The 13,935-nt window shown below is 37.6% G+C and overlaps 1 protein-coding gene across 4 annotated transcripts in view; it reads right to left on the reverse strand.

Moving 5' to 3' along the window:
• Window positions 1-13,935, reverse strand: part of TASP1 (taspase 1) — an 84,182-nt gene that overhangs the window by 44,573 nt on the left and 25,674 nt on the right. For all 4 annotated transcript variants that reach the window (XR_014317183.1, XM_082756861.1, XM_082756859.1 and 1 more), the window contains exon 8: window positions 3,512-3,618. Coding sequence is in view for 3 of the 4 variants with exons in the window: in XM_082756861.1 (XP_082612987.1) it covers window positions 3,512-3,618 (107 nt within the window). In the remaining variant the exon portion in view is untranslated. The remainder of the gene's footprint in view (window positions 1-3,511; window positions 3,619-13,935) is intronic.

The following is a 13,935-nucleotide window of genomic DNA, read 5'->3' on the forward strand; positions in this document are numbered from 1 at the left end:
TCCGTGGAGATTTTCAAGATTAGACTGGATAAAGTTCTTCCAAACTTCTATGGTTCTATAATTTCCATATAGAGAAGAAATACTAATAGGATGCAGGTTTTGTTGTCTATCCCTTGCCCCCACTTTTATCAAAGGAAATTATACCCCCAACAAAAAATACATTGATAGACAACTACAGATGTGAAAATCAAGCCCATCAAAGTTAGGAAATGCCAGAATAAAGGCCACCTGTATAACCTTAATTCATGTTAAATCAAAGACTTGGGGTTCCCATAACAAACAGAAATACACGTTAGATAGATGAGGCTCAGAATAGACCAGTATGTTTTCCATATCATCTGACAGCAAAGAAAAAATGCTTGCAGCCTTTTTTTTTGCAGCATCTTATTGCTCAATCTGTCATCTAACTTCAGATCTTACTTGCATATTTGCCTTCCACATTTTTTTTTCAGAGATATTTTAATCAAAAACCCGCAAGCATTTACAAATATATGTCTCATGAAAACTTTCTTCAGCATTATTTTCTTTAAAAATTATTTTCTTCATAAGAAGATCTATTTCATATCAGTATTTGCTGGCAATACAGCGGTATAGTTTGCTTGTTTGGGTTGATTTTATTTTAAGATAGGGAAATTTAGGAGGCTGGAATTTTTTATTTTTTTAAGGGAAATGCCTTTTTTAACATGCCGCAACGCCCCCCCCCCACCCCCCCAGCCTTCTGAAGGAAATTTGTATCAGTAAAACAAAGCAAATCTGCATTCTGCTTCACAGAACAGAAGTAGGGGCTGGGGTGTAGACTGTGATTAGAAAAAGAATCACTGCTGCTATTACTTTTACCTTTACTCAGCAAACTCAAAACCAGCGTGGACCAGTTCTATTCCACATCCAGTGGGAAAATACATGATTGAATCTATTCTAGATTTATCTCTACATTTGTTCCCATTTCAACACTATTGACTTTACACTCTTGTGACACCATGAATGTCTACAGTTCAGCCTTAAAGACTTTCAATGACACGTTTCAGCTCTACAAACCATATGAACATCGAAAGATTCAGGATCCTGTCAAGTTGATACCAAGACAATCACCAGAAATATGTTAAATGCTACAATTCACAAAGTTTAAATATATATAGATAGATATATACACACGGACACATTATATATGTTTTATATATATATTTTATACATATATATATATATATATATTTTAAAGCAGGCAAACTTAACAGACTGTCAAAACTCTAAAATAAGTCCAAATTCCATATGGGTCCAAGACGGACTATAAGTGATCCAGCTTGCTAGCCCGTAGGTTTTTATGTATTTAATTCATAAATTTAACACCTTAGACTTCAAAATTTTGCAAGTTCTTGAGGAAACTTTATTATTACTTGGCCATATCTGTTAACAAATTCCATGTTTAACTTAAGCTAATAATTTATATTAACAAGTCAATTTCAAAAGCAGTTTGGGAGTTTTAACAATGTAGTACCACAATTTAAAAATAATCTGTTATGTAGTTTGTATTTAGTTTTCCCATGGAATTTTATTACGTTTTAACAGCGTCTCAATCTTTTACAGATTAGTATATTTAATTTTTTATCAAAAGCTACATTTTCAGAACTGTACGTTTTTAGCTGGTTAAATTTAAACTTAACAGCTTAAGCTTCCAGTTAATTTTGACCTGTCTGTCTTGATCAGCAATACTATATCTTTACTTAATCCTTTCAGTTATGTTTTCTACCTTGCTCTTCTTCTGACTTCTCAAATTTCAGAGATGAAAAATGACCAGGGTTTATAACAACTGTGCAGTACTGCGGCACATGAAGCAGGTAAGAGACTGAAAGTAGATGAACAAAAAAAACAGCTACCAACTCTTGCTTACAGGGACAGGTCCCCAGCTCCAGAGAAGCACAATAAATTCAAAAATAAAATGAGTATTTAACAATTAAAACTTAACTTTAAGGAGAATGGTCACTTTTAAGTATTCATGTATTTAAGTAGCTATAAAACATATTTTTAAGATTTTATGAGAGCTTGGCTTTGACAATATGAGTTTGGAGATCACAGTTCACGTGCCTCATCCTTGATAAACAGTCCCTTTCTAACAGCCTAGTAAGAACTATTCTACCGCTCTTGTAAAATTTGCTCTCACAGGATTTTTCATTTCTATTTCATTTTGAGGAGTTAAAACTGCATTTATCCTATGCTCTGTGCAGTAGGACAAGCAGTCCACTTTGCCAGCATGGTTTGGTCTTCACCCCCCCTCCGTGGACAAGATGCACCCAGAATGTGGACAAAACCACTGTGTTACTTTACTGCATTACTTACCGGTGAGTAGAGCTCTATTTGATCACCTCCTTTACCTACCATCACTGGCCTTTGAGGGTCTCCCACAAGTGCTGCACATGACTCTGGAGCCCTTGAAATTTCAAATTGCAGGTCGGTAAGCTCATGCATTGGCATATGTTTCAAGCATTGACTTGCCCCTTATTACATGAACTCCAATACTACGCAGAGACCCCTCCTCCCTCAGTTACATTTTAACACCATTAGGAAATGGAAGTTTCACAAGGAAATGCATGAAGTCACCTGAACAGGAAAAGTTCCAAAGCCAGTTAATAACTTTCTCCCTCCTCTAGCCTTACTTTCTTTACAGGTCTTACCTCCCTGAATATTGAAAATTAGCACCCTGATACAGAAAAGTCCTGATCTGAGAACCAAGAAGAAAAATGCTGAATTTATCACTGGTTTGCATTTGCATGGCAAAAAAAAAAAGTTGCATTCTCTGTAGTCCAACTCTCTAGGATTTGTATATTATTTATACCAACATATGCAACTAAATAAGGCAGTGGTCAGTCAGGTTACCAAAGCAAAAAGAAGCGGCCAACCCAAATGGCCACAGGCTCAACATAAAACACAAGGGTTTAATTTATTTAGCTAAAATTTAACAGTAAGCACAAATACCATGATCAACGTTTTCAAACGATAACAAAGGCTCTAAATTTAAACTAACAGAGTGAGGGAAACAGAGGGAGTCCTAATAGTTTTGTAGTACAAGTAATAGGGGCCAGGTCAATGCTAGATGCATGCACAGATGCACATGTTTACCTACCTGATATTTCAAATTTCACCAATTCCAGCTCCATAACGCAGTGCACTCAGGAAACATTTAAAAAGTGGGAAACACTGACAGAGATCCCAAGCTAAAGAAAACGTTTCAGGAAATAATTATCCGTTTGTGTTTACATTTGTCATATTTCCACTTCAGAATAGGCAAAATACATTTTCCATAGCATAGACAAATCCAAAGTGAGAGCTTGGCTTCCAAATAGCAAAGCAGAAAGTTTTAATTTGCACTAAGTTATCATTATATCATCCAAACATATGGGTGGCCAAGGAGAAGAATCTTTTGAGGCTACATTAGTCTGATCATACGTACAACACAAAATTTATTAGCCATCAGCTGTAAGCTTACAATGACACAATAAAATTTGAAACACAAACTAACCTTTTCATTTGATTGTCTTCTTTTCTTAAGTTGAATGAGATCTGTTTCCACCTTTTCGGCCAACTCCAGCTTCCTCTTGTTCCTCTTAAAAGCTGCTAAACTAAACCCTATAAAAATATTTCAAAACCATTTAACTAAATAAAACTTACTTAACTTAAACAAATACTGATAAGTTTACATTTTGGAGGTCTCTTTCCCCACACTCTCAGCAAAAAGCATCAATAAAAAAAGCCTACAACAAAGTATTTAAGTTCCAGTACAAGATGTTTACATCTTTTCCTAAACGAAAAAAGTTCTACTATTGTTCAGAAACAGCGATGGGTAAAATAACTAGTAGAAACAAGTTGCAGAACACATATGGAAGCTATGTCGGTCTAAATATCACTCTGTTTGGCAAAGTAGCAGCACTACACAGAAGAGAATGGAATAAATGGCTTGCATTAAAATTATTGTTTTTGACTGCTGACAAGTAAATAGATACCATGTGAGCTCATTCTGATATCCGTAAAATTAGGCTACTACTTTATTACCTTAATTGAATATCTATATGTTTACCCATATATTTAAAGCCACACAATAATCAAGCACTATTTTTATGTTCCATAATCCAACACAGTATAAAGACCAGCTAGGTCTTGAAAAGACAAACATGTATTTTCCACATCTATGTCCCACATTCAGAACCTAAGTGTTTCCTAAAGTGCAATAAAAAAAATATTTTAAAAATGTTATGCTGAAGAGTCCAAAATGACAAGTTGCCATTTTACAAGTTTCAGTCCATGAGTAACCGGCAGATATTGACAAATTGACTTCAAATCAGTTATGACTTATTATTATCTACATATTGACTTAACATTTCCATTGAAATGTAGAGAAAAAAGGGGAGAACAATGTCTTTTGTCACTTGTTCAGACAGGGAATATAAGTTATTTGGAGGGCAGAGGTATACACAGGTAGGTCACTAATTCAGTGGAAGGTAAAAAGCACAGGTTTCCTATTTAAACTATAAACTATAACTTTTTAAAATGTCTTTTTAAATGAAATTCATAATACAGCTACATCCCTGTTATTCAGAAGACCAGAACAGCTGCAAGAATAGGCAATGAATAAAATCAATACTGCAGAGCCAGAAGAAAACAACGCTTTCATTTACAGCTCTCACACAGTCCAGACAGTGAGCATTTTACTTCTTTGAAGCTTCCTATCCAGATACCAAAATCATCTAGCGAACTCTCCTTTAAACCTGTTTGAAGTCCACAAAAAACAACCTTAGCCTGACACAATTATTCAAGTATATAACCTAAAAATAGTGAGAAAAATGGAATTTCTCTCCAAAAAAAATAACACATACCAGTTTCTTAAGACTGTAAGCACGTATTCATCTGCCATCACCACGAAAGGAACTCTTCCTACCATACAGAGCTGACAGATGCAGCTACTTTGGTCAATACTTTTTAACATTGGAAATGAGGTCCAAGAGGTAAAAACCAAACACTTGATAATATTAATTCAGGGAGAGTAAACAAACTAACCACAGATGAAGAACAGAATTTGTTAAACCGAAGTATCCCCAAATAAACCAAGCCAGAACACTGTTTTTTAGCAGGACTTTTACACAGGAAAATTTGCAAGTTGACAGAACTTCAACAAGTACAGCAAATATCTATGAGCAGAGCCTTTATATGAGCAAGGAAGAGTGGTGCCTGGCCTTTGGTATTCACAAAAAGTAGCTATTATATGGGGATATATATGCCTGAGCCTGTTATCTACTGCTGCCATTGGCTCCTGCCAATTCAGAAAAAAGCTGTGCAACCAGAGAAGAAAGACAAATATGAGGGTACAACACAAGCCCATACATGAAAACCTGAACATGTTTTCCTTGTACTCCAGAATTGAATGTGAGTGGTATTCTGAAGTCTTCTGCAATATTTGCATGCTTCCAGTTTGAACATATGCTCAAGGATCACGGCAAGAATCACTGGGAACACAGGGGCTAGTTCCTAGCTGCTCTGCCAGCTTTCCAGGGTGCTGTTATATGGCCTCTCAGCATCATCACTCCAACTATACCTTGGTTGCTACTCATCCAGCCTCTTCTTCCACTACATATGACATTCGCCAAGTTTAATAGATACATTCCATCCATTCAAGTCCTCAGTCTCTAGCTAAGCAATTAAACAATTTTCAGATTTTACCTTCTGCTTTAAGATATTGTCTTTTCAAAACAATAAAAAAAATGAAGATTTGCTTTGAAGGACATCACTGATCACAGTATCTCATTAGCACTATTAATTCAAAGTGGTAGCAGTAAGCAAGGATATATACAGAAGAAGAAGTACATATTTTACTAGTTGATAAGGAAAATTAAGTAGGAAATTGGGCTAGCAATGTACCACTTTGTCCATGTTTATAGAACGAATGACTCTCATACAAAGCAATAATTTTGCATCCTTAGGTGTCAAATACTTTCAGTTCATGGGTAGCTCAACTGCCTTTTAACTGTATGCTGGGGTAAAGACTCGTTGTGCATTTTCTCTCCACTGCTTTTTTACTTTGCTGATCTCATGGGGGAGCAGTGGTGGTCTGCTCCAACAAAGACTCTTCTTCTGGATGAGCAGGTCTCTAGAACCCCAGGAGATGGTGTGGCACGTATTTTGTTGTGTCGCTTAATCTATGTCAGATGTCAAGCAGACAGATGGAGAAGACAGTTTTCTAGTACCATTGAATGACATAGGTTGGAAGGTACCTCAGGAGGTCACGTACTCCAGTCTCCTAGTAAAAGCAAGCCCACTGCAAAAGTGCTGCACAGGAACTTATGCAGTCAAATTTTGGGTATCTTCAATGATTCCCATATCCTAATTTATGTCATTCCTCTTTCATCCTCTCCCTGTACAGCAGACACCACCATAACTACTATGACACTTAAATGACAAACACAGAATGGCCTATGATAAGGAAGCTAGCATAGTGTTTTTCTAGAAAAAAATACACAAACTTTCCCAGCTTCTTCCACCACTCAACTTTAGAGTAGTTATTAGGACAACGTTGCTTTAGCAAAGACTGATAATAATTGCCTTTCATTATTTATGGGAAATAACTATTATCAGTGATTCCTCTAGGCAGGATAAATGCCTCCAAAAATGCCTCCAAAGTGACCCAAGAATCATGAAATAAAGGACGGGTTAGTAAAACAAAACCTAGCCATTTCCCTTTCTTCCTCTGACACAGATTTTTGCCCAACTGCAGATAACGAATTAAAAATAAAATGTCTGGAATCTTAAGTTTGATTTTTTCCATAATAAGGAAATAACAGCTAATAACAGGTAAAAGGCCGCCTGCCCCCATTTTACTCCTGCTTTCCAGGAACCTAGCTAGGTAAAACCACTAGGAATGCTATTTAACTGGGCAGTGCTTTGGTTGCTTTATCTTGTTCTACAGGTGACAAAGGAAACTAGAAAATACAAGTGAGCTTCATGCTAAATGAAAGAAAAAATATTTTTTTTCCTGAAAATATTCTGTAAGTTCGTCATCCTTGTCAAAGAACATACTGCGAGGTTTTGGTTCAAGAAAACATTTCATGAACTAAAAACATGCAGAATTAAAGTGTACTCGTTTAATAACGCACATACAAGATGAAGTAAAGCCCACTGGAAAATTATTTTGAAAATAAGCACTGTACACAGAAGGGAAACACCTAAACACAGAGCAGGTTCATAATTCAAATTACATCTAAGGCAAAACAAAAACTCAACTCTGCTGTGCAAGGATACAAACAAACTTCATTTGTCCTAAATGACAGTACAAAAAACACTCTCACCTTCTCCAACAAGACAGCATATTCCAAGCTTGAGAAGAGGAAAAGGACAACACAGTGTTGAAGACAGGTATGTTTTCCTAAAACAAATGCAATATAGCTACATCAGCCTGATGTTGCACCTGGGCCAAGGAAAAAGGGAAGCAAGAGATAGAGCTTATTGACTGGGAAAGGGGAGGAAGCTAGGAAAAGGATGGTAAGGGAACAGACAGGATTTTAGCTTGAAAAATTCCTGTGGCACAGTCCAGAGGTATTGTTGGAATATATGGAAAGGTATTTAGTACAGCATCCTTTGATTTACTCGAGAATTTCAAAGTTTAGATGAAAATCAGATACGTGCCTCGAGATAAAATCCTTGATGATTACTACCCAGTAATAGTATGTACACTCAATCTTAAAAGAATTGCATCTCAGAAGCCACAGAATATAACCAGCCCTTCTGTTTTGCCTTCTCGTTTATGTACATACTGTCATAAATAAAACTACTTCAGAGCTGGTGGGAGACAAGAAAAAAAAAGAACAAAAAACCCACAGCTTTACAAAATGATTGTCTGTGAGCGTTTAAATGTCATACTCAGGCCTCATCCAGATGAAAGACATGTAATGACTGACAACAAAAGCATAGCAGAACCAAAACATTATTAAAAGCTCGGGACTTCAGTTTCTCACATTTATGGCACTTGTCACAAGCCCCTGCAATGCAGCATGGGGTACCTTTAAGAACAAATCACCTTTGAGGGCCTGAAAACATCTTATCAGTCCTCCACATTCTCCCTTCAACCCCACAAGGTACCAACAGGAACTCTCCACGTGCACTCTGTACCTAAAAGCCCTACATTTTGGGTCTATTCGTGGTCAGTGGTGGAAGCACTGGGTAGAATACGTAGTCACAGCAGAGTAGTGGAAGCTGAAACAAGCACAGGGGTTTTCCTGCAGAGTAGGTTGAGTGGCTGAGCACAGAACAGGTAGAAGCAGAACCTACTCAACACCCCTCACCTGCATGAGTGGTCGGTATTAGCAGAGGTGGTGTCAGAATACGTGCTTATTTATTACCTATAAATGTGGAAGAAAAATCTCACAGGAACACCTCACTCAAAGTGAGAACATTACAGGTTTTCCCAGTTTGAAAAGGTTCCAGTATTCACATGGATGAGAAAGAACCACAAAATCTTCATTACATAATTCATCAGCACAGGCTCTTCATCTTACACGTGTATGACCATGGCTAGGCCATTAATACATTTTTTAATAGGGTTTTTACATCATTATTACCATTTTATGGAAACAGATGAGAAAGTAACCCGCAGTAAGCAGGTCAGTGGAACAAAAAGAAAGAGAACATCGGTCTGAGTCGGTTCAGAGATGTCATGTGCGTGACACTTGTCTGCCATAAAAATTCCACATCATTTTTTCATCTCTTGTACTAACCCTGTCGGCGCTCTGGATCTTTGATCATTCCCACAATTCCTGGTACTATGTTATACTATGTACAAGTAAATATTTTACCCAAAATCTTAACAGTTTACTATATAATGATACAGCAACCGACTAAATGAAACACAACTGTATTCCCCGTTCCACACCGCTCTTCCGTGATAATTCCTCCTGACCACTGAACTAAACCCTTAGCACTCAGAGGTTACACTGTGCTGTTCTGCACTGCAAACACTACACCGGGCTCACTTATAGCATCCATTTAGCCCCCTAATACCACTTCTGTTAAGTCTTTTTTGGTCACGTGCTCCCAAAATGATTCCAGAGCAGCAATCCTCTCTTCTAGTCACCTTGCACACACCTGTCTCATGCAACCCTCGTTACCCTACTTGACTTTTCTGATTCATAAAACAGAACAACTTCAAAAACAATTTTCTGTATTTCCATTTGTATATGCATCAATTTTGCATGCTGCATGCTCTCCTCCTTTGATAAAGCTCTTTAAAATCAACTCTGATGACGAAAAGTTTTAGCAACATATTTACAGGCCCTTCCCGGTTTCATCTCCCCAAGGGTAGGATTCAAGCTGACCTGATATTTTGTCTGTCCAAGGGATATTCTCCTTGAGACTGAGCTTGGAGGAAACTGACCTGTTGGAAACTACTGCTGTACGTGCACGCAGGCACGTGGCTGTACTGAGGCACGTGTACACGTGCACATTGACAAATTCTCAGTGACAGCAGTTGTAAGCACCAGCTGGAACGAACACCAAGAAACTGAGATCATTTGGATACAGACAAAGTCCACAATCTGATTTCTATAGCAGCACAAAAAAATCTAAGTCCATGAATCTTAAAATGGTGTTTTTTCCAGTGTTAGATTCAAGAAAAGCCAAATCTGCATTACTAGCTTTGAACCATAGGGTTCATAATGAAAGAACGGTACAAGGTGATCACAACCGTGTAAGCTTGTGGACCTTAAACCATCTAGAATGAACCTGCAAACAGAATAGAAGTTATTGAACTTAAAACAAAAGCAAAATTTTATAAATATAAAATGGGACACTGTACAACCAAGCAGTCATTAGACTGAGACTTGGGAATCACTAGACTCATGCACAGTTCCTGAGTTACTGTTTTACAGTCTTCTCTAACTCCTAGACCTCTGATAATTTTCCAGTAGCATTACTGATGGCCTTAGGCGTCCTATTCACAGACACTACACAGAACTTCTCCTGAGTCATCTTTCACAGCCTATAAGAAATGGTGGAAATGGACCAAAGAACATAGGTAAGAGAAAATATTATTAAAGAGAGAAAGTTACAGTTGTCCTGTTCATGGACTCCTTCAAACTACTGAATTGTATATGCTGAAAAAAATGTAAGACTTTTTCCTTTCCTTTTCTTTTTTTTTTTTTTTTTTTTTTGAGAATGGTAAAATTGATCCATATCTACTTATTATTTCTAGGTCTGTGTACTTTAAACAGGCCTGCAGCTGACCAGCTGTTTATTATAGTACACTAACATTTCTTGCTCAAAGGTAATGCAAAAAGTTTTTAATAAGAAGTCCACATTTCCATAAAATTTCCTTGCTTTTATAAGCCATACCAATTCATGTCAGTACTTTGAGGGTAGGCTAAAAACTCACAAGATATTTAAGTGGATAATTAAAGTTTTCAAAAACAGATACAGACTTCTAGCATCATTAAATCAGAAGTCAAGGTCAGGACAATACCTTTGTATTTACAGTGGTGGAACAGAAAGCCAGGAACACAAACTCCACCGTTTCTATTACAGTCATTACAAATTGTTATGCAACAAAACATTATGCAAGCTATGAGCATTCAGCAAGCCTGTTTAAAAGCAAACAATAAATTGAAAATACTAAGAAAACTAAAACTCTTCTTAGGCCTTTGGAGTACAGAGTACAGCTGGAGCACAGAGCTCTGCCCAATCGTATAGCACCCCCTGGCAGGCAGTTCCTATAGTCAACTGAAAGAACCCAAAGGAATTTTCTGCATTTTATCTTTTTACTCCGTATTAAAAGAGAATGCAACTATTGGAGAGAAGAAAATTAAAAAGGAATATACTAGCAAATTAGTTAACCCACAGGAATTAAAATGATCCAGTGAGGAATTCTGTTGAGCAGTTGCTAAAATAAATGGCACAAATAAAGACAGATGAAACTAAATTTCATTTTAACAAAGCCATTTTAAATGACAAATTAACACCACTTATGCTTCTGTTGAGATCAAAGACTACTAGCACTACTTCCCATGTCGCCATACTTTGACGGACAGCAACTTGAAAGGGAAAAAAAAATACTTGGCATCAGAAGTGTACAAAAGAATCAACCTATTTTTTCAGAGCACTACCATATAGATCTGTCCTTCATGGCAAGGACTCAGGGTAAACTATTGCTGAATATAGCATTTCTTACTACACCCTGGAAGCAACCCCTTCCTCTTCATCAGGCAGCTTTTCCTGCCCCCTGGAAGATTTTCACTCAAAATATCTTCTGGGTGTTTTGGCACCAGATTTTTCCAGGCTAACTTACAGCCTGCATAGAGGTGGCACTTTCAGAACTGCAAGTGGATCTGTAATATTATGTCCAAATCCAAATCCAGGGAGCCTTCACACCACTTTTTTTTTTTGGTGCAAATGAAACTTGCATTTACCAGGCCCATTTAATTTGCATATTATAGAACAGAAGTAGCAGCTCTTACTATTAACGAGAAGCATCTTCTGAAAGATATTTCTCAGTTTCTTAAACCAAGATATGAACTTGGTTTAAGATATGAACTCAGAAAGTCCCCTACACAGAGCAGGTAAGCAAGCTACCTAGTAAAATCCCCCAAACCCCTGAGTTTCTCTCCAGATCTCTTTCCTTCTCACCCCAAAACCAAAGAACCAAATCACAGAACCTTCTAGCACAGTCCCAGCAATACAACAAACATTTTTCTAACTGTAATAACAGTGAAGTGGAAGAAAAAATGAGGAGGTGTGAGGGGGGTTAGAAAAGAGACAGGCCAAATATTGGCAGTACTGATGCACAGGGAGGCATACGGTGGCACTAAAAGTACCACCACCTGCATGGCACCTAGAAACGTCTCTCCTTCATTAAAGGAACAAAGCAGTCGTAAGGTAAAATGGAATATCCTTACATGGATAATAAAGAATGTTATTATGGTTAAAGTAAGAGAAAACAAAGGCAGAGTAAATGGCCTGTTATAACTGGAATGCCAAAGCAACGCATAGCGGTACCAAAACAATGATACAAGCTTATGATGCTGAGCTAGTCAAGGTAAGCACAGGGCAGAAGAACTGAAGAAGGATTCTGAGTCAGTGACTGATGATAAACCAGCAGATTTTATTCAGCAGATCTCAAAATAATGAAAAAGAGGTAGTTATTCAAACAAACCATAGTTGAGCTGTAAAGGTCTTTACTGATGCAAGAAACTAATGTGGGCTCAAGAGCTCAAGGGCATAAAATAGCATCGATCACCTCTAGGTATGCAGGAATCAGTCCTAATTCAGGAGCTTATTGTCTAGGGCAGCAAATGGGGTAGGAAAAAGGAGGTAAATATTCACTCTGCTCATTCCTTTTTCTTCAAGCATCAATTCTAGCTACACTTGGTTTCCAGTTTCTGATGTAGGTGCTCCTGCTCTTAAGGAATACAATTTACTGAAGTGCTTATGGTCCCTTCCACACCATTAGAGTTAGAGGTACAAGCACACTGCACGAGTGTACTTCCCCTTCTCTTTAAAGACTGTATACTTAAGCAGCCCCATGTTATGTCAAGTAGGAAGACAATGCTCAGCAGCATTAGCTGTGCAGTAATTCTGATTTTTTTTGGCAGCAAATACTAGCTTAGGTCTACCACAGCTTCAGATATAAAACTGACATTCTCATTTATAGCCCCTTTGTGATACCTTGGTCAGATTTTAAATGAAGTGCCATAACTACCGTCTCACAAATAAAAGGCCTTAAGGCTGGTAACCCCGATATCCAGTTTCGTGCCAGTTTCTAGGCTGCTAGAAATTGAACTCCGCCTTTCAAACACAGTTGTACAAAGTAGATCCACCTTCACATTACATACATCGTAACACATTCCCACCCAGCCAGGGCTGATGGCATCACCCATCAAAGATGCATAATTGTAAGATGCTGTCTTGTACCACATTATCCTTGTCAAATCAACTGTTTTGCATCTACTGTAGGCTGGACTGAAAAACAGAGATAAAAGTGGTTTGGTTATCAGTAGTGCAAGCAGAGAGATATTGGCAGTTGAAGCTGTATTTCACATTTACGTTGCCAATTTAGAGTAAAGTATACTTTCAACATTCATGAGAGGTTGCATGATACAGTCAATTAGAATTTCTAAACTGTAATTACACTCAACATTTTGATCACACTTTCAAAGCAGTCTCTCTTACACAGGGTAACGAAGTGCTAGCATAAGTTTGTATGGGCTCTAGTATGGGCAGGAATTATTAAATTCAGCTTTTTTTGCAGTCTGTAGGCAATGCAAGCAGATCGCATTTCAGTTTTTTTTTTTTCTTTTTTGATTTTTTTTTTTTAATAAAAGAAAAAACACTCACTCCACTGGAAGCCACCGGATTTCTACATACAGTAGAAATCCCATTTCCTTGCACACTTGGCAAACCAAAGAAGACAAAGCAGGTGAGCCTTGACATAACCTTAATGTAGTTCAACAAAGAACATGGTTTAAAACATCATTTCAGTTTGGTGCTCAAATGCTTTGGAAGTTCTCAGAGAATTATGAAGTGTGACCACAAAGCTGATCATGCAGCTTTCTTTGTAACTGATCATACAGAGAGCTCCATCACTATAAAACCAGCCACACAATCCCAAAGCCTCATGGCAAGTATAACATTCCTCTTGCCTTCTCAGGTCCAGGAAAAGGAAGAGAGAATAATGTGTTCTCCAAGAATATTTTTTCCATGTGCAGCACCAAGAAGCCAGAACATATGCACCTAGTTCTCCTTGTTGATGCTTGTTGCAAGTATATGTCTACGGTTTGAGTTAGAGCCTTGGTGGGGCTCTTTTTGGTGTTTTGTTGTTGTTATTGTTTGTTTGTAATTAAGTTACTGGCATATTTTCCCTGACATTTGGCAATTATTTCGGTTCTGCACTTTACACAGCTACCCAACAGTTAG

Source organism: Aythya marila (genome assembly GCF_965140915.1).
Source record: "Aythya marila genome assembly, chromosome: 3".
Classification (NCBI taxonomy): domain Eukaryota; kingdom Metazoa; phylum Chordata; class Aves; order Anseriformes; family Anatidae; genus Aythya; species Aythya marila.